General features: G+C 54.4%; 1 protein-coding gene across 1 annotated transcript; it reads right to left on the bottom strand.

Annotated features, from left to right (window-relative positions):
• Positions 1 to 1,609: 1,609 nt before the first annotated feature.
• On the bottom strand, positions 1,610 to 16,754 carry TCN2 (transcobalamin 2). Its single transcript, XM_004017484.5, has 9 exons — positions 16,614 to 16,754; positions 13,191 to 13,383; positions 12,287 to 12,456; positions 9,488 to 9,649; positions 8,070 to 8,242; positions 7,760 to 7,946; positions 6,640 to 6,811; positions 4,330 to 4,445; positions 1,610 to 2,171 (listed from the first exon to the last, which is right to left on the bottom strand). The coding sequence occupies exons 1-9, from the start codon at positions 16,675 to 16,677 to the stop codon at positions 2,110 to 2,112; spliced, it is 1,299 nt and encodes a 432-aa protein (XP_004017533.2). The 5' UTR covers positions 16,678 to 16,754; the 3' UTR covers positions 1,610 to 2,109.
• Positions 16,755 to 19,950: the final 3,196 nt, after the last annotated feature.

Below are 19,950 nucleotides of genomic sequence, written 5' to 3'. Positions count from 1 at the left end.
TACTGTGAAGGGGTCACAGGGCTGGTCCCAAATCCCTTTCTGGAGCACCCTTGGCCTAGATCAAGGCGGGACAGGGGAACCAGCACTCTGGGGGGGTTGGGCGTGGACATTACACCTTAAACACAGAGGTCCTGTTTTCATTTGGCTTTCAGATCCTTTGACGTTTGTCTCAATATCAAGGCAGTTTCTATTTTTCAAAGACTTTTTTCTGATATGGACGACTTTAAAGACTTTATTGCATCTGTTACGATGTTGCTTCTGTTGTATGGCTTGTTTTTTTGACGACAAGGCATGTGGGATCTTAGTTCCCAGGTCAGGGATCAAACCTGCACCCCCTGCGCTGGAAGGCGAAGTTCTAGCCCTTGGACCACCAGGGAAGTCCCTTCAGAGTGTTTCTTAAATTGCCTACTTCCCTCACCTGCCCAGACCCTAAATACTGGGGGAAGAATCACGTGTTTAATCTGTGGTGTTGCCGACTCCATGAGAGTCACGGTAAAACCTGACGTGCAGTCAGAGGGTCCCTCCCAGGGCAGACCTCCTTCCTAACCTTGGTGCGAGGGGGCTAACAGGGTGCCTGCCTGGCTAGAACCCCACTTTTCAGAGGGGAACCCAGAACCCAGCCCTTCCCGCTGACAGGCAGGGTCGCCACCCCACTGGCAGCTGAGGCCCTGACTGTCCTCTGAGAAAAAGCTCGGGGGTCCTGGGCCTCCAGCTGAATTTGGACTCTGCCACGTAATCCCAGCCATTGCCAGCTAAAAAGTGTCACTTGCCTTCTGCCTCTACAAGAATTAAGTCACTAGCCACTGCAGGCGCTGAACTGCAACACACCCTGAAAGGAGTTCAAGGTGGAGATCGAGAACGAGGTACTCTGCTCTGGGAAAAGCTGGAAGAACAGGCCACCAGGTAGATATTTTCAGGAGATTTTATGAGCCTAATTCTTGCATCTTCTCATATCTGGAAAAGCACTAAGATCATTAGTGGAGCCATCTGCTCCTCGTGGCCAGCAGTAACCTTCACAAGATGAGCAGGAAGCGTCTCCTAAACTATGTGCTTAACTGCACATACCTCCTTCACTAAAATCATATATATATACATAACCCCCTTACCTCTTTGGAGCAGTTTCTCAGAGCTATCTAAAATTCTGCCTCCCAGGCCATAGTCTCCATTTTGCCCCAAATAAAACTTAACTCCCTACTCTCATGTTGCGATTTTTTTTTTTTTTTAAGTCAACACAATCTTTGAAGGCCCTGGTTTTCAGTGTTTGCGTGGAAGAGCCTGGAGGCCTCCCCAGGTCTGTCTGTCTCCTAAATCACCACCCCACACCCCAGCCCCGGGCCACTTCGGGCAAGTCACTCTCCCTCTCTGAGCACTGATTTCCTCATCTGAAAGCAGAGAGGAAAAGAGAAACATCCAACCTCAGAGTTGTGCAAGAAAGCATCGAGCAAGTACACGCCCCTAAACAGTAATCGGCGTCACCACTGCCAGCCTCGGTCCCCCAGGACCCAGAAGGACGCTCACTCAGCCTCCTCCGCTGCCCACAGGGCTGTCTCCCCTCCTCTGCTCCCGGCACCTGCACTGACTCCGAGCTCAAGGCACCAGGACGCTGGGCCACGTGCACAACCAACTCTTTAATCATTCTGGAGGTGGGCTGAGAGCTCTGCAGAGACCCTCAACAGCCGCTACAACGCAGCCGGCTCTGGGGCTGCAGCCGGCTCTGGGGCGGCAGCCTCGACGACAGAGTGGAGAGCTGGGGTCAGGGCTGCAGGGCTGTCCTCGAGGGACCCCCATCGCAGCGAGCGGTACTCATGAGGCGGCCAGGGAGGAGTCTGAGACGTTTACACCCTCCGGCCTGTGAGTGACCTTCACGGGTCACCTGCGGGGCCAGGTAGGACCAGACCCAGGCACACAGACCTCCTGGGGGAGGTGCTGGGCTCCCTGCTCCAGGTGGGCGGTGGTTTAGGACCCCCGCAGGGCTGCTGGCTGTGGGATCCACGGACAAGTGTGCAAGAGAAGGCAGCAGGATCAGGCGTGTGCCCATTACCGGGGTGTCTGGAGGGAGGGCGGGAGACAGGAAGTGTGGGAGGCAGAGGGGCGGGTGAGCCCGGGGGGCTACCAGCTAACCAGCCTCAGCTCGATGGTCTCTCCATCCTTGGGTCTGTAGTCAGCAATACCTGCAGAAATAGGTTGGGGAGGTGGGTTTTAACAGGGCAGAGTGTACCCCATCCCGACCTCACCTTCTAGACCCCTGCCCTGTAAAATGGGCTCAGGGCTCAGTGGTGGGAAACCCAGGTTCTGTGCAGAGCCAGTCTGGAGACTCCGGACTCAGTGTGACCTCAGGGTCGCTGAGACCCACAGGCTCACTTTGCAATGGGGAACCCCCCAGGCAGGTGGGAGGGCATGAGATGGCACCCTAATAACCACCGTGGGGCCAAAGGGACCAGAGACCCTGACAACACTGATGGGCGGGGTCCCTGTCTTCACGGCCCCCCTGAGGGGCCACCCAGAAGAGGGACCTGCTCGCGGAGGTCTGGGGGGAAGCAGGGCCACGAGTATAGTCAGCCTGCACTCCCGAGGCTCCATCCAGGCTCCGGCACGACTCCCGGATTCAAGCCTCAGCTCTGTACTCACAGGGGTGTGATTCCGGGCAGGCTATGTAACCTCTCCGAGCACTGGTACTCCCATGTCTAAAATGAGGGTAGTGATAATACCAACAACCTGGCCCTCCTTTTTTCCCCAGGGGAGTGGGCTTCCTGCTGGACCGGGGGGCTGGGTCGGGGAGGTAGAGGACACCACCACCCACGTCTGCCTCAAGGCTGCGTCCATCAGGCTCTCCCCTTCAGCTACTTCCTTAATCCAGTCTTTATCGGTAATAGAGGCCAGATGTGGTCTCTCCATCTGTAGCCTCTTGGTTTTATTTCTCAATTTGTCCAGAAGCCAGGCAGGGAGAAAGATGGCTTTTTACTGGGCTCCCTCAGTAAGTCCCACCGTCTGTAAAGCACTCGGCTCAATCCCCTGGCACAGGGCAAGTGCCCCCTAGAAGTCCCAGATACCAGAAGCGGGGACAGATGATCCTTAAGAGTTTGTCCAGTGATGGGGCTGATGCTCAGGGATGCTTTGACAGTGTGGGGAGTTAAAACTGGAGACGCGCTAAAGGCTCAGCAGGAGTTGATAAGCTGCAGTCCGCCCATCCCATCCCACACCGGGGCTGGGCCCTGACTGGCCTAAGCCAGGCTTGCGACGGTCAGAGGGGACCGTCAGAGGGGAGAGAGGGCTCCAGCCAGGGACGGGCACAGGGGGCGGCTCCTGGTAACAGGGAGGGGTCCAGGAATGCACCTGAATCCCAAGTCTGCCTTCGAGATGCCAGGGAACACGTGCTGGTCAATTCACAGACAAGTTTCCTGCCTCATAAAAGGGAGCAGCCCCGGGAAGACACAGAGCAGCTTCTCTGGAGGAGGAAGCCAGCAAAGAGAGGAGGAGGGTCGCGGGGAGGTGGGGCTGGGGCTGAAATCCTTACTCCCCCTGGAATCTGGTCACAGGAGCCAAGAGATGGGCCAAGGAAAGCTGCATCGTGGAAGCTAGGTTGTGTTACATTACTGTTCCTTGCAGCCCAAACCACCCCGCTGGGTGATATATTCTATGTGGCTATTACAAAGAAAGGGGAAGATCTACACACACCCACATAGGAAGATGGCTACCATATGTTACGGATGAAAAAGATAAACTGCAAAACCGTGTATCGAGTTTGCCATCCAATATGCCAGCCATTAGCCACAAGTATCTATTGAGCCCTGGAAAGGGACCAAAAAAAGATGCAAAATATGTCATCAACGATTCTGCGTTGATTACATCTTGGAATGATATCGTGGATGTCCTGGATTAAATAAGATGTATTGTTAATGTTGGTTGGATCAACTGCAGAATTTAGGATTACACGTTGACGAGGCTCACATTTTATTTCTATGGGACAGCACTGCTATAGAGTATGGCTTCATTTTTACCAGAAAATAAACATACATATTTTTTTTAATTACCTGGAAGAAAATACACCAGAAGTTAAAAAAAAAGTTAATCTCTGGGTAGTGGATTGTGGGCAATTTTAAATTTCTTCTTTTCTGTCTATCTGCTTTCCCAGAGTTGCCACAGGGACATACACAAAAATTCTTAAGAATACAGTTAAATGTATTATATGCAAACTTGCGTGTCAGCGGTGACCTGAGGCTGAGCCCCAGGAAGGTTCTGGGGGAAAGCTGGGGTGAGTTGACGAAGCCTGGGTTGTGGGACAGGGCTGGGCTGAGGAACACGTCCGCGGGGGCTAGCCACCAGACTCACCTTGCTGCAAGGGGGTGTCAGGAGCTTGGAGAACCTGCCAGAACTCACGTTCCCCAGCCTTTTTCCCCAGCACGGAGGTCAGGAAGGGGCCTGACAGGGAGGCCTGTGTTCTAAACCTACCAAAGGGACAGACGAAGAGAAAGAAAAGGTGACTTTTGCTCCCGTCGACCCAAGGGCAGAAGCTGAACCACTCACAGAAAGCAAACCCTGCTCTCACTTTCAGAGCAGTGCTAGCTAAGCCCTTCCTGGGCAGCCTCACCAGGGGCCCTTCCTCCACGCCTCCTCTCCAGCCCCCCAGACGCCTCCCACTCTGGGGGCTCACCTTGCAGCGAGGTGAGAATCAGAAGCTGCCAACGCCCAGAGTGAGGCCAGCGGGAGGAAGAAGCAGAACAGGTGAGACAGAGGCAGAGACACCCTGGGGCATTTCTGTGGCTCAGTTGTTTAGCCGCTAAGTCGTGTCCGGCTCTTTGGGGATTCCGTGGACTGTAACTCACAAGGATCCTCTGCCCATGGCATTTCCCAGGCAAGAATACTAGAGTGGGTTGCCATTTCCTCCTCCAGGGGATCTTCCCGACTCAGAGGTCAAACCTGAGTTTCGGGAAGCCTCCTCTGTGGCTCAGGGGCACCCCCATTCTCTCGGCTGGGTTGCTCAGTCTTCCCTCCGAGTCTATACACCCCACGCTGCCTGCTACCAGAGAGGTTTGGATTAAATTCCTGGCCTTTGCAACCAAGACACTCCTTCACACCGCCCCTCCCTGAGCATGGACATGGCCGCCAAAATGACTCTCTTCAGAGGCCGTGGCTATCCTCTCTCCTTATCAGTGGCACTGGCCTTGGAGAAGGAGGGTTTTCATAGTTCTTGCCCTCAGGGTGACCTGGTCAAAGGGAAGGTTTTAGGGAGCAGCCCATACCCAGATCTCAGGGGCCATGTGGCTGCCCGGAGCGCTGCTGGCCTGCCTTTCTCCATTGCTCTCTCCCCTCTGTCTCTTTTTCGCCACCTGTCTCTCTTCCTCTCTCTCCTTCCAGAGTCCAGCGTTCTCTGCCTGCACTCATGTGCCTCAAACATGCCTCCCTTCTGGCCCCTGAACCTAGCTCAGGCACCCTCTCTACCACCAAGAGAATCATTTCTCAGACTGGTATCCCTGACATTTTCTCAGAGGTCCTGCAGTTCTGAATAAAACTGTCCAAGCTGGAACTTCCCTGGTGGTCCGTGGTCGAGACTCTGCACTTACACTGCAAGGGAGTCTGGGTTCGACTCTGCTATGGAAACTAAGATCCCACATGCTGTGGTGTGGCCAAAAAAAAAAAAGTTCAAATTTTTTTCCATTTTGATGACAATGTCCAAACAAATTTGGTAATCCCAGGTGGCTCAGTGATAAGGAATCTGCCTGCCAATTGCAGGAGATGTAAGAGACCCGGGTTCGACCCCTGCGTTAGGAAGATCCCCAGGAGAAGGAAATGGCAACCCACTCCAGTATTCTTGTCTGAGAAATCCCACGGAAAGAGACTGGCGGGCTACCGTCCATGGGGTCGCCAAAGAGTCGGACACGCCTGAGCAACTGAGTATGCACGCCAGCGAGGTGCCCCCAGTGCCTGCCAAGGGCCCCCGGCGTGTGGGGGCCCAGCAGTGCGGCCATCAGCGCACTGCAGGCTCTGGGGTCCGCTGGGAGGCACTCGACCTCTGGGCTGGACCCCCGCCGGGGACCCCTGCCATCTTATTCAGGTGACACGGCGGGGCCCAGAGCAGTGCTCTGGAAACGCTCATCTCTGATCCATCCCATGTCAGGGTGAGAAGCAAGCAGAAGGCCACTGTCCCACCGCACTCTGCAGAAGGGCTGGCCAGGTGACTCCTTCATCACAGGGATCAGACCAGGATCGTTTGATACTAAACATTCTCATCCTTCTGAAAGCTAGCCTGTGTTGAGTGCTTACTAAGTGCGTGACCCTGTGCACAAAAAGCACGTGTTAATACCACGTCCTGTCTGCCCTCATGCCCTAGTTCCCGAAGGGGCCCTGGCGGGTGGGAGGTGAGGGGCACCGCGCCGTCCTCATGAGCTGCAGGGAAGGCATCTGGCCTGGTCCCCAGCTGGAGAGTGCGGAGCTGGAATTCCAGGGTCTGCCTTGGGAGCCTGCTCTCCCAACCCTGACGCCTGTTTCCACCACAGCATGGGGGCTTCGGGGACAAAGCAGGTGGGAGAAAGGCTGGGCCTCTCCCGAGGGAGCCCGCTCTCCACCCCCTGCCTCACCGCATCCTGTTTTGGGGGATGCCGGGTCGGGTCAGGTGAGGGCCGGGAGGTGGGGAGGTCTCACCTGAATCTTCCATGCTCCTGGGCGTTCTTCAGGACGTCTTCCAGGGAGGAGCCAGCAGGGACAGAGACAGAGTGTGTGTATGAAGGGGAGACGCCGGAGACCTTCAGCACAACGTCAATGAACTCCGGGACTTGGGCCTGTGGCGGGGTCTCCGGAGCCGGTTCCAACAGGGCTATGCCGGGGAGAGGGGAAGGGGCAGCCGCTCTGAGGGTAGGGGGCCAGGCCTTAGTCCTCCTTTCTCCCTAGGAAGACACTGCGGCCCATTGGGACCTCCTCTTTCCCCTGGGCCGCCTCCCCATCAATACTGCCACCAATACCACCCAGCTGCTTTCCCAGCCTCCCCAGTCCCTCAGCTCCCACATCCCCCACCGCCCAAGCTCAGGCCCCTCACTGGTTTCTCAGCTCTAATGTCCCCCTCCCACCTACCTGCCTCCCCAGCAGCCCAGGGGGTCCTTAACTAGAACATACATCTGTTCACGTCATCCTCCGTTACCTCTGCGGGATCCCCTCCTTTTCATCCTCCTGCCTTCCTGCCACTCCAGCTCATCCTCCCAGACCCCATGCTGCAGTGAGACCCTCCCTGCAATTCCAGACTGTACACCTCTGAGCCTTTGCCCTTGACACCCCCTCCCCACTCTGCCTTCCCCCTCTTCTCCACTGGCAAATCCCACCCACCGACCCTAGTCCCTCCCTCAGATGAAGCCCTGATTCAGGCAGCTAATTTCATAATTCAGGGAGTCATTATGAGGTATGCGAGCTAATCAAATTATTAGCTGGGGAGCTAATGTCTCTCCCCATCCACCCATCCATCCATCCATCCATCCATCCATCCATCCATCTATTCATCCATCCATCCATCCATTCATTCATTCAAACATTTCTGTACTGGGCATCACACAAGGGGCTGAAGAGTCACAGCAAGCCTGTAGCTCACCGTTTGGGGTCCCTCCCCATACTGAGCAACCAGAACCTGTGAAGGCATCTTAGCTGTAGGTCCACGCACACCTGCAAACCCCCGCTGATTCAGCAAATCAAGATGGAGCAAGATCCCCCCGACCCCCATTGGGACAAGGAGACTTCAATGCAGATTGAAAAGAGTGGGGCTTCTGTGAAAAGCTACCTCTTGGAGCCTGGCAGTCTGGGGAGATGAGATCCACATAGCTCTTCTGGTTCAGGACGGGCAGCAGCTGAGAGATCATGAGAGGGTTCTGGAAGGTCTTATGCTGTAGGCTGGCTTGCAGAGCAGCCTTGGCCTTGAGGCAGGCCATGCCCAGCTCCACAGTGGGGCTGAGGGAGCCCGTCAGCAACTGGGGATGGAATGGGGAAGAGAAGGAGGAGGCGGGTCAGAGGGGCTGGGTCTTCCAGCCCCTGGCTGGTCCATTTCCCTCCAGCCACTAGGGTAGAGCGTGGCCCCGGAGTCTCTTCCCCACCTGGAGAGCCAGAGGGGTGCTGTAGACATTCCCGAAGTAGCCCTCTGGGGTCTGGGCCTTCAGGATCTTCTCCTGCACTCTCCTGAGGGCCAGGCTGATCCGGTCTCTCTGGCTGGGGTTGAGGTTGGACAGCTCCAGACAGGAGAAGGCCAAGCCTGCCATGGCCATGGTGTCTGCAGGGGACGAAGCGATGTCTTTGCTTTTTCACAGACTGCCTAGGTTTGCCATAGGTTTTCTTCCAAGGAGCGAGCATCTTCTAATTTCGTGGTTGGGGAAACTAAGAGTCCAAAAGCTGTGCGGTATGGCCCCCCCACCCCCAAAAAACAAAAAACCACAAATGAACAAACGAAAACAACTCCCCTGGTGATTCTGAAGCGCAGGCATGTTTGCAAGTGAGTGGTGTAGGATAAGGTCCTCTTGACCCTCCCTCCTCCAGTCTCTCTCACTAACCTCTATCCGGTGACCAACAATCCCAGTTTGCCATCCTGGAAACTGGGCAGACTGGGCTGAGTTGTTCCCCCTAGCGGGTGGAAACTTTCTAAAATGCTGCTCTGACCCTATTGCTCCCCTTCCTCCAGCCCTCCCACGGCTGCCCATTACCCCGAGGTCCTTCCCCGGGCTGACGCTGCTTAGCTCTATCCCGTTAGTGGGAGATGCACCAGGACAAGAGAGGGCCCTGGAGACCCACGTCACACAGGAAGGAAGCAGATCCGGAATCCAGGTCTCAGGCCTCCTGCTTCATTTTTGGGTTTTTTTTTTGGCCCCACCTCAGGGCATGTGGGAGCTTAGTTGCCTGGCTGGGGATCAAACCTCTGAATTGGAAGCACAGAGTCTTAACCACTGGACCACCAGGGAAGTCCCTTCCCAGCTTACTCGATGAGAACATCATAGCTGTGTGTCCAGCACTTTCTCCACGCCGGGCGCCATGCTATGTCGTTTACTTATTAGACATCTCCTTGCATGAGACAGGGCGCTCAGGGCCGGTGCACTGGGACAACCCTGAGGGAAGGGTTGGGGAGGGAGGTGGGAGGGGGGTTCAGGATGGGGGACACACGTACACCCGTGGCTGATTCATGTCAATGTATGGCAAAACCACTACAATACTGTAAAGCAATTAGTCTCCAATTAAAATTAATTAATTTTAAAAAACCAGACATCTCTTACTGAGATGCCGCTGCGGAGGTTATTTTACCAGAGAAGCTGAGCTAGAAAGGCCGGCTGAGCTGTCCGGGGTGACCTGCAGTAAGAGTGTGGTGGAGGATGGGGGGAGGAGCGTTGACTCACAGCCCCTGCACCACAATGAGCCCTCACCGTTCCGCCTCCTAACGGACCTGAGAGGAGGGGTCCCAAGGAAAGGTGAGCCTGGGGCCAGCGGCTGCAGGGGCGCCAGCCTGGCCTTCAGGGTGCGGCCCACTCACCCACAGAGACGTGGTCCTGCAGGAGATGCGACTCGTGTTCCACGGCGTACAGGAGCTTGCCCACCACACTGTCGTGGACTCGCTTCTGGTGGACACACAGGGCCAGGATGCCCAGGCCGTACTGGTAGTAGCTGGTGCGAAGGTGGCCCTGGTGGTTGTGCCCTGGGAGCGAGAAAACCACGGGGTGGGAGCGTCACGCTTGCCCCTCCCAGCAACCAGCCCCCCGCCAGCACCAGCTTCCCGACACCCTCCTTTGGCTGGTGAAAGTGAAAGTCGCTCAGTCGTGTCCGACGCTGCAACCCCATAGACTATACCCTCCATGGAATTCTCCAGGCCAGAATACAGGAGTGGGTAGCCTTTCCCTTCTCCAGGGATCTTCCCAACCCAGGGATCGAACCGGGGTCTCCTGCATTGCAGGCGGATTCTTTATCAACTGAGCTATCAGGGACCCTTCTTTTCTTCACCCCCTTTGACACATACTTGCTGAGACGCCACTGAGTGTCAGGCGCTGTGCCTGGAGGTGTGAACAGTGATGAGAGGCCAGGCACAGCGCAGCCAGTGCTAGCTGAGGACTTGCTCAAACCCAGCCCAGGCAGCAACATGTCAGTATGCGGCTGGCTGTTCTCATTTTCTGAACAAAAGTTTGCCTTCTCCCTGGGCCCCCAGAGGCAGGGGAATAACAAGTCTGGGTGAGATCGATTGCTGCTTCTTTAGGGAAGAAATCAGCCTGTGTTGTTTATCAAGCCACTTTAACTTTTGGGGTGTCCAAGTAGAAATCTGGTGTGGCAGTTTTTCTTAGAAGCCATAGGAAAGCAGATTTCCCTGGGGGTTATGGTGGTTTCTGTAAAGAAAGCTGAGCACCGAAGAACTGATGCTTTTAAACCGTGGTGTTGGAGCAGACCCTTGGACTGCAAGGAGATCCAACGAGTCCATCCTAGAGGATATCAGTCCTGAATATTCATTGGAAGGACTGATGCTGAAGCTGAAACTCCAATACTTTGGCCATCTGATGTGAAGAACTGACTCATTTGAAAAGACCCTGATGCTGGGAAAGATTGAAGATGGGAGGAAAAGGGGACGACAGAGGATGAGATGGCTAGATGGCATCACTGACCCAATGGACATGAGTTTGACTAAACTCCAGGAGTTGTTGATGGAGAGGGAAGCCTGGCGTGCTGCCGTCCGTTGGGTCACAAAGAGTCGAACACGACTGAGCGACTGAACTGAACTGAACAGCAGTGGGGTGGGGTCTGCCTGGGGAGGGAGGAAATGCTGAGTGCTGCCCTCTGCTGGTGGTGTGTGGGCACAACCTCGCCTCTGCCTCAGGGCCAGGTAGTTGCTCTCCCACCTGAATTCTCTCTGTGAATTCTGAGCTGCGGAGAGGACTGGCTGCCCTGCTCACGAGACCATGATTATAACTGAATTGTGGACCGAGGTCCAAGGGGCTGAATAACAGAGGTCTCTGAACAGCTTGGGAGCCGGGGCAGGATTCTGTGAGGCAGTGACCCAGGGGAGAGAGGGAGGGAGGCGGAGGCCTATAGGAGTGAGCTAGAAGAGGAAAGAAACCTTCCAGATAGGGGGTTTCCTGGATCTGTCAAGACCCTGGTTTGCGAGGTGAGCTGAGAGATATGGCCGGGGTGACTGGAGCCCACGGAGGGGCGGACGAGTGTGTGAGCAGGGTCTGCAGAGGAGAAATGGGCAGACAGACTGGGCCTGAGGGCTGTGAGCACAGCAGTGAGCAGCTCCTGCAGGGTTTACGCGGCGCTAACAGGATCAAATGTATATTTATTTTATTAAAAAAAATTTTTTTTTTGCCACACCTCGTGGTATGTGAGACCTTAGTTCCTCAGTTCAGTTCAGTCGCTCAGTCGTGTCCGACTCTTTGCGACCCCAGGCCTCCCTGTCCATCACCAACTCCCCGAGTTCACTCAAACTGATGCTCATTGAGCTGGTGATGCCATCCAGCCATCTCATCCTCTGTCGTCCCCTTCTCCTCCTGCCCCCAATCCCTCCCAGCATCAGGGTCTTTTCCAATGAGTCAATTCTTTGCATCAGGTGGCCAAAGTATTGGAGTTTCAGTTTCAGCATCAGTCCTTCCAATGAACACCCAGGACTGATCTCCTTTAGGATGGACTGGTTGGATCTCCTTGCAGTCCAAGGGTCTTCTCCAACACCACAGTTCAAAAGCATCAGTTCTTCAGCGCTCAGCCTTCTTCACAGTCCAACTCTCACAACCATACATGACCACTGGAAAACCATAGCCTTGACTAGATGGACCTTTGTTGACAAAGTAATGTCTCTGCTTTTTAATATGCTGTCTATGTTGGTCATAACTTTCCTTCCAAGGAGTGTCTTTTAATTTCATGGCTGCAGTCACCATCTGCAGTGATTATGCGCCTCCTCTATTGGAAAGTGGAGTTTTAACTGCTGGGCTGCTGGGGCAGTCCCTAGGTTTATACTTTAAATGCTCACTCTGTGTGGGCCGGGTTGAGTCAGGAGGCAGGAGAAGCAGAGGGAGGCTAAGGAGTAAGGAGGCTGGGCAGTTGTCCAGAGGAGGATAATCAGACCAAGCTTGGTGGCTGGGCAGCAGGACTTGCCAACAGAATGCATGCGGGGTGCAAGAAAGGCTTGATTAAGGATGCCTCCTGGAGCAGGTCCAAGCCTTCTCGATGAATATCAAGACAGGCAGAGCGGAGGGCAGGAAAGAGGCCTGAGGAGAAGGCCCACAGCCCTGATGTGGACGTTCCACGATGCTGGCCGATGCGCCCTCCCCGCCCCTGGCAGCCCGCGCCTCCTCACCGATGGCCGCCTTCTCGTCCTCCAGGAACCGCTTCAGCTGGGAGACCAGCCTGTCCCCCTTGCGGCCTCCGACGAACTCACAGTTGGCCCGGAGAGCCAGCAGGTAGAGGGCCAGTTGGCCCATGGAGGGCTTGGCCTCGGAGTCATTGCCGTCCTTGCTGGAGGAGGGCCTAGGACCAAGCCAGGTAACAAAACCTTTGTGAGAAAGGGCCTTCCTGGTAAGCTTGCCTTGGGGCGCTCTCCCTGCCAACAGGACAAACTGGGGAAAAAAATCCTAGCGGGTGGAAAGTTTCTGAGACCTGCCAGAAGCAGATGTAGTCAGCGATGTAAGTTGTGAGGTGTGCGTCACACATATTTCATAAAGATGTCAAGTTGAACTCAAGGACAAACTGAGAGCTCTTGAGTCCAAGTGACCTGTCTGCCCCACCACTGTGGCCACGCTTCCCCTGCAGCCTCCCTTCCTTCCTCTCCCCGCCCTGCGTCCACTTCCCAAGCGGGAGTCCAAGCACCAGACGCTCTCTGGTGGTCCTGACCCTTCGCCCCTCATTCAAACTCCCATGCGGGACCTCAGGACAAGCCCCACCCAACTTAACATCCCCTGGAAAGGGAGCGCAGATAGTCCGATGCTGCCGCTGGGCTCAGTGTGAAAGAGTGCGGCCGTGGATTAGTGATGTCTGCCTCAGTCAGGCAGAGGGCGGTACAGAGGCCGCAAGAGGGCCCTGGATTGGTGTCTCCAGTCCGGTCAGACCAACCCCACTCCGCAGATGGAGGGAGGCCCAGAGGAAGTGAAACTTGCCCTAAGGTCTCCCAACAAAGCAGCGACAGGCCCAAACCAGAGCTCGGGTCTCCTGCCTCCTAGGATGAGGGGCAGCCCGGGAGAAAGGAAGAGAGAGCATGGCCGGACCTCAGGAGGCTCTTCTGGTAGCTGAGCTTGAGGCTGTGCAGGTAGTGGGCTTCCTTGGCCCCAGCCTGCAGTCTCGAGAGGCGCAGGCCCACGTAGATACTGGGGTTCAGCTGCTCCGGGGAGAGCCGGTCCATCCAGGGCAAGAGGCGCTGGCCCAGCCTCTCCACCAGCGTGCTGTCCACCTCGGTTATCTCTTAGGAAAGAGAAGAGGCCAAGTGAGGAGGCAGGGCCAGGCCACCAGCGGCATCTTACCAAGGTCTTTTCCAGGGAATAAACATCCCCACCTTTATGGCCACCAGCCATACACCCGACTCGTATGGGGGAATCTGGTTTTAACAAGAGGCAGCCGGCAGCCGGAAAGAGTGGCTGGAGTGGGCCAGGAGAGAGGTGGTGGGCCCAGGGCGGAAGAAGCGGGTACCAGATAACCACTCTGCTCATCAGAGACTGGCAAGCGATGGGGGATTCCCCAGGCACCGCGCCCCAGCCCTCTTGGTCCTCATGCCAGCCCTGCCTTCAATGTAGGTGCTGGGAGCAAAGAGGAAACAAGTTCAAAGCTGTGGGCGTGTCCCACCTATTTACAGAAACTGCTGCCCACGTGGGAACAGGTTAAAGATCCAGTTTTTAAAACATAAATAGACTCACAGATGTAGAAAACAAAACTACAGTTACCGTGGGGAAAAGGGGAGAGAGGGATAAACTGGAAGATTGGGACTGACATGCGCACACTGAAAAAATGAAAAAGTTAGTTGCTCAGTCATGTCCAACCCTTTGCAACCCCATGGACTGTAGCCCGCCAGGCTCCTCCAGGCAAGAATACTGGAGTGGGTTGCCATTCCCTTCTCTAGGGGATCTTTCTGACCCAGGGATCTCCCCCAAGTCTCATGCATTGCAGGCAGATTCTTTACCATCTGAGCCACCAGGGAACCCCAAGTACATACTACTCTCTCTATATATATATAAAACAGATAACCAAGTAAGGACCTACTGTATAGCGCAGGGAACTTTACTCAGTACTCTGTAGTGATCTATATGGGAAAAAAATCTTTTAAAAAAGTGGACATAGGTTTACATACAACTCATTAACTTCGCTGTATAGCAGAAATTAACATTGTACATCAACTATATTCCAATTACAAAAAAAAAGAAAGAAAGAAAACAACACTGTAGGCTCACTGGGGCTGTCTGGTGAACTTCCTTGGGGGCAGATCTCAGGATAATGCTTTTCCTGCCACCTGAGTTTAGGTGAGAAGGACCTGAGATTGTGAGCTAAACTGCTGGAAAGCCAGCGTCATTGTCTGCAGCCATTTATCTGTGTGCTTCGGGATTCACCCACGAGGGAAGCAGAAGCCTCAGGGGTATTTCCCAGCTCCAGCAGACAGGAGCCGGCCTCCCTCAGGGAGGGCACCTGGGCTGAGGAGGTGGCCTTGGACTTTTCCCGGCTACTTCCTCCTCATTGGTTAATGGCGGCTCAGATGGTAAAGCATCTGCCTGCAATGCAGGAGACCTGGGTTCCATCCCTGGGTCAGGAAGATTCCCCCGGAGGAGGGAAATGGCAACCCACTCCAGTATTCTTGCCAGGAGAATTACATGGACAGAAGAGCCTGGCGGGCTACAGTCCATGGGGTTGCAAAAGACACGACTGAGCGACTTCAATTTCACTTTCTTTCCTCTTAATTGCAGTGGGGATTCCAGCTGCTGGGCAGCTACCCCCTCAACCCCCACCCCAAGAATGGAGCAAAGGAACTTGAGGGGCGGGTGCTTCTCTTTTCCTCGCTCTTTCTCTGTGGCTTTCTGTGTGTCCGCCTCCATTTCTGTAGGAATTTCTCTCTCTCTCTCTGTCTCTGGATCTGTCTCATTCTCTCCATTTCTCAGCCAGTCTGTCTGCTTATCCATCCTTCCACAGTTCTCTTTTCCTCTCCCTCTTCTTCAAACCAGAGAGGGAGCCCCTGCCCTGAGCCAGGGCTCCGACCTCCAGCGGGTGAGTCAGCTCTGGGATTAGAGAGAGGGGAAGAGAAGCTGGTGCTCTAAAGAGAGGCAGGTAAACCCGATTCCATCTCAGCAGGAAGGAGCCGGGCAGATTCCCCTGGGGTAATAAAAGTGAGCCTGGATGAGCGCGCTGCCCTCTGGGCCTGGGGTTCACAGGGCCGCCCAGCTCTGCCAGCTGAGGACTCGCTCTGACAATGGGCATCCCTGTCATATTCGCAACCACACGGGGCTTGAAGCTGGCAGAGCAGAAATGTTTGCGTCACACCAGGAGGAAGGCCGGGGAGCATTCTCAACCCCTTTTACAAGTGAGGGAATGAGACTGGGGGCGACTAAATAGCCTGGCAGCAGTGGGCTGTACCCCCAAATCCAGCCCAGCACTCTAAAGGGGTCAAGCCTATGGGCGAATTGTTGAAAGGCTCATACCCTGGGAACTGTCTGGACAGGAACCAAGAGCCAAGGGCTTGAGGGGTCAGAGACTCCTGGTGCCCAGGGAAGATCCTGACCTGGAGTTCTGAGAACCAAGTTCCAGCAAAGTCCTGGAAAGCCACGGCGCCTTGGGCAGGCAGTTCACCTGGTCCCTATGACCCTTGACCACTTCATCTGTCACCTGGACACAAGTGAGCCTGCCTCTCGGTTTCTCCATGGGTCACAAGAGATCCTGCTGGTGGGTGCCTCCCTTCCTGCCTCTGTGTCCTGCGGGTCTCCAGGGCGTCAGCAGCCCTGAGCCTGTGTGCTCTGACTCCTAGACAGGCCCTGAGAGGCCCCCGGGGCAGCAGGCAGGCCTCTGGATGTGGAGTGCAAAGCTAATGCCTTGCCATCCTCACACCCCGGGTCTCCACCTGCTCACCTTCCCTCTGTCTGAGGTGCCCCCCTGCCCCCCACACTCCTCTCCTCACCGCCACCAGCGCCTTTTCCTTTGGGTCTCAGTTCCTGCATCGCCTCCTGGTCCTCGGAAATTCCACCCTTTCTCCCTGAATTGGCAGCGCCCAGCTCTCTCCCTCCAGGCCGGGGGCTTCCTTTGGCCACAGCCCCCAAGCCCAGCATTGACTCGCCTCTTGACCATTGTCCCTTTCACTAGAACGGAAGCTCTATCTAGCTGGGGCAGGGCTGGGACCCCTTTCTTGCTCCCTGTTTTTTCCCCAAAGCCTAGTCCCACACCTGGCATAGCGAAGGCTAGGTCAACATGTACTGAATGAATGAATCAACAAATGACTGATGTCATGGAAGCGACCTCGTCTGGTAGCAAGTCAGACATATAGTTCATCTCAACACAGCGCGCTAAACGTGTTGAGGTTCAGGGAAGTCCAAACTGCCGTGGGAGTCCCGAGGGGCGTCTAAGTCACCTCCCAACACACATCCGAGCCTCGGTTTCCCCCCTTGTATAATGAGGGGCTAGGACAAGATGGTCCTCTCTCCAGGTTAGAGCCAGTTACTCACCGCAGATTTGGGCTAGTGCTCCCAGGCCCCCCAGCAGGAAGAGGAGGGCCCCGAGGTGCCCCATGGCAGGAGCAGGGGGTGGACAGCAGGCGGGGAGCGGGACAGGCTCCTAGGGCTGGCCAGGTAGAGAGACGCTCTCCTGACCACAGCGGTCACTGCTCCGAAAGAGGCAGCTTCCTGTCACTGATTAATCCCTCCACGCCCGTCGGCACACTGCTAAGTCAGCGGAGGGGAAAGGGAAAAGGTCTACAGCTGAGGGGAAAGGGCGGCCAAAGACCAGGGGAAGGAAGGGCAGAGCAGCGCAGGCCTTCCTGGAGGCGGGGGCGGGGGCGGGGGCGGCCAGCCACACCTTCCCCGCCGCCCGAAGAGCCCTGGACGGTGCTGCAGGACGTCGGACTGCTGATCTGCTCAAGTCTGTCCAGCCACGCCAGTCTGTATGCCCTCGGCCGTTCCCGCGGCAGACAGGCACAGCTAGGGTGCCTACCTGGTACCCCTCCCAGAAGGAGCCCCTGAAACTGCCCACCCCGGCCTGGGACAGGGGAACGGGACTGAGAGCTGGGACAGTCACGTGAGCAGTCAGCTGTTATCTGCCCGCCTGCTCAGAGGGGGCGCGGCTGCTGGGCCCGGACCAGGCTGCCCAGTTTTCTCAACCAACCGGAAAGATGGGCGCCTCCTGGGAGACAAAACAAAGCAATTTAAGGAGCGAGATTTAATCATTAGACACACGAAGCCACGGTTAGCAGGGCCACTTGTAAGGACTAGGAAAGTCACCTAGAAATAGTCTCTGCAATGAGAAGAGAGAACAAAGGCTTCCCCGTCCACCAAGCCCCACAGAAGAATCTGTGTCCAAGAGTTAGCTCTGGAGGTGCTGTGTTAACCTTGGCATCTCTGAGTCTGAAATGGTTTCTCCTGTGTGAGCCAAAGGGGTTGGAGAAGATCATTCTAATTAAGCTCCCTTCCAGCTCAACTTTAGACCTTAAAATATGTTTTTTGTTTTTTTTTTGCTAAGTCACTTCAGTCATGTACGACTCTGTGTGACCCCATGGACGGCAGCCCACCAGGCTCCCCCGTCCCTGGGATCCTCCAGGCAAGAACACTGGAGTGGGTTGCCATTTCCTTCTCCAATGCATGAAAGTGAAAAGTGAGAGTGAAGTCACTCAGTCATGTCTGACTTGCAAATACAGTTTTTTTCTGCAATCTTGTATGGGTAATTGCCATGGCTCATTCTTTCAAGACAATCTGGTTTTGTGCCTGACTTCTCACAAGCCAATAAATACAGACAGAAATATATACAGAGACGTGCATCTGTTTGCAAATATAGAATTAGACACTCTAGTGCAAGGAGGCTGGGTATGGCCTATCAGGGTGAAGCTCTGCAGACCCTCGGGTTCAGACCTCCAGGGGGACCTTGGAACTCTGTGGGCAACGGAGCGGTCATGGTCTGGGTCAGGGCTGCCCAGCTCCCCAACCCTCGGCAATGAGTCTGTGTCCTGCCATCTCCACACAGCAGCCTCTGTGAGAAGCAGCTTCCTTGGGAGAGTCACCACCTCCGATCCCTGAGAACTTGAAGATGCCGTGGTGACTAGCAGGGGAGGAGGTGCATTTCCATAGATATTAGAAATAGACTAACTGGGGGTGGAATGTTTTAGGTAATGTGGTCAGGGGAAGTGAAAAAGAAAAGTATAATCATTTGGTTCGGGACTTCTGTCTGGGGGTCTGGAGCTGGGAAAGTGCTTCCCAGGTGGCTCAGGGGTAAATAATCTACCTGTCAATGCAGGAGACATGGGTTTGATCCCTGGGCAGGGAGGATCCCCTGGAGAAGGGAATGGCAACCCACTCCAGTATTCTTGCCTGGAGAATCCCATGGACAAAAGGAGCCTGGCAGGCTACAGTCCATGGGGTCGCAAAAGAGTCGGACACGACTGAGCGACTGAACTGAACTGAACTGAGCGGCTAAACAGCAACAAGCCGAGAAAGTAAACACTGGCTTGGACTGAGCAGGTTAAAGTTTTCACGTTTGTGCATCCAGGCAGGCACAGACAAAGCCAGCTGCGATGTAAACAGGAAGCATTATTTCTCCCAAGGTCACACTACAGCTGTAAAGTGTCCCAGTAACCATGCTGTTTGAGTGACTATTACTTTTTTTTTTTACTGGGATTTCTTTTGCCCCCTAAAACCACAAGCCATCCGTAATTTGCTGTTTGAAATTGTTAGTAAAAAAAGACACAGTCTTGGAGGCGCCAAGTCACTTTGACAAGGGAAGCTGCTCCAGTATGTATTTTCCGGACTCAACAGTCCCTGCCTGTCTCAAGTTTGTAGTTTTCAGGTAAACAGGATACTTAGCTGTCCAGACCTCAAGCTGACCCTTCTCATGCAGCCCTGGGCTGTGTTAAACCCACCAAAATACTGCTTGATTGGGACTTCCCTGGCAGTCCAGTGGTTAAAGCTCCTCGCTTGGGGTGCAGGTTCCATCCCTGGTTAGGCAACTAAGATCCCTCATGTGGTGTGGCCAAAACAATTAAAAATAAAAATACTGTTTGGTTTACATTTTACCTAACCCAACCCTTCACCCAAATCCTGTAATAACCTTTCTCTGTGTGTGGTCAGGCCCCCACAGTTCCTCCACCTCATCTCAGTGGATCAACGGAGCTGATTCTGTTAGGCTAAAGGTTTGTTCTTAGTGGTCTCAGAATGACTGGGCTAGGGCACAGCCTAAGAAGGAATCCAGCAGGAAAAGAAAATTAAATTGTAGATATGAACCAGGACATATTGCACAGCACAGGGAATATAGCCAATATTTTGTCAGAACTAAACATGGAGTACAACCTTTAAAAGTTTTGAATCACTGTGTTGTATACCTGAAACTTATACGACATTGTACATCAACTATACTTCAATTTTTTTAAAAATGGTGAAAAAATAAATGCATGAAGGTGGCACGAGGAGAATGAATATAACAAACACATGACTGTACGGTCACACACCGGATATCCATTCTCTTAATTAAAAATGAGCTGGGAAGACCCCCTGGAGAAGTGAATGGCTACCCACTCCAGTACTCTTGCCTAGAGAATCTATGGACAGAGGAGCCTGGCGGGCTACAGTTCACGGAGTCGCAGAATCGGACACGACTGAGTCACTAACATCCTCACCTTCACATTAAAATCTTAGAGCCCATTTAATGTAGAAAGATGTTCATACTTAATCTAAAATTATAAAAATGATGTAAGTAATCCCTTGGACTGCAAGGAGATCCAACCAGTCCATTCAGAAGGAGATCAGCCCTGGGATTTCTTTGGAAGGAATGATGCTAAAGCTGAAACTCCAGTACTTTGGC

This window comes from Ovis aries, chromosome 17, assembly GCF_016772045.2.
Source record: "Ovis aries strain OAR_USU_Benz2616 breed Rambouillet chromosome 17, ARS-UI_Ramb_v3.0, whole genome shotgun sequence".
NCBI classification, from domain to species: Eukaryota; Metazoa; Chordata; class Mammalia; order Artiodactyla; family Bovidae; genus Ovis; species Ovis aries.
Note: the sequence above shows the minus strand (reverse complement) of the source record. Positions and strands in the feature narration are given on the sequence as shown.

Bases quoted from the DNA above. Each gene is read 5' to 3' on its own strand.
- TCN2 (XM_004017484.5), bottom strand. From the start codon at position 16,677: ATGGGGCACCTCGGGGCCCTCCTCTTCCTGCTGGGGGGCCTGGGAGCA. The intron at 4,446-6,639 runs GTGAGACCTCCC...TCCCTTTGGTAG, and splicing joins CAGGAGCATGGAAGATTCAG to GTTTAGAACACAGGCCTCCC. The intron at 2,172-4,329 runs GTGAGTCTGGTG...CTATTTCTGCAG, and splicing joins TGACACCCCCTTGCAGCAAG to GTATTGCTGACTACAGACCC.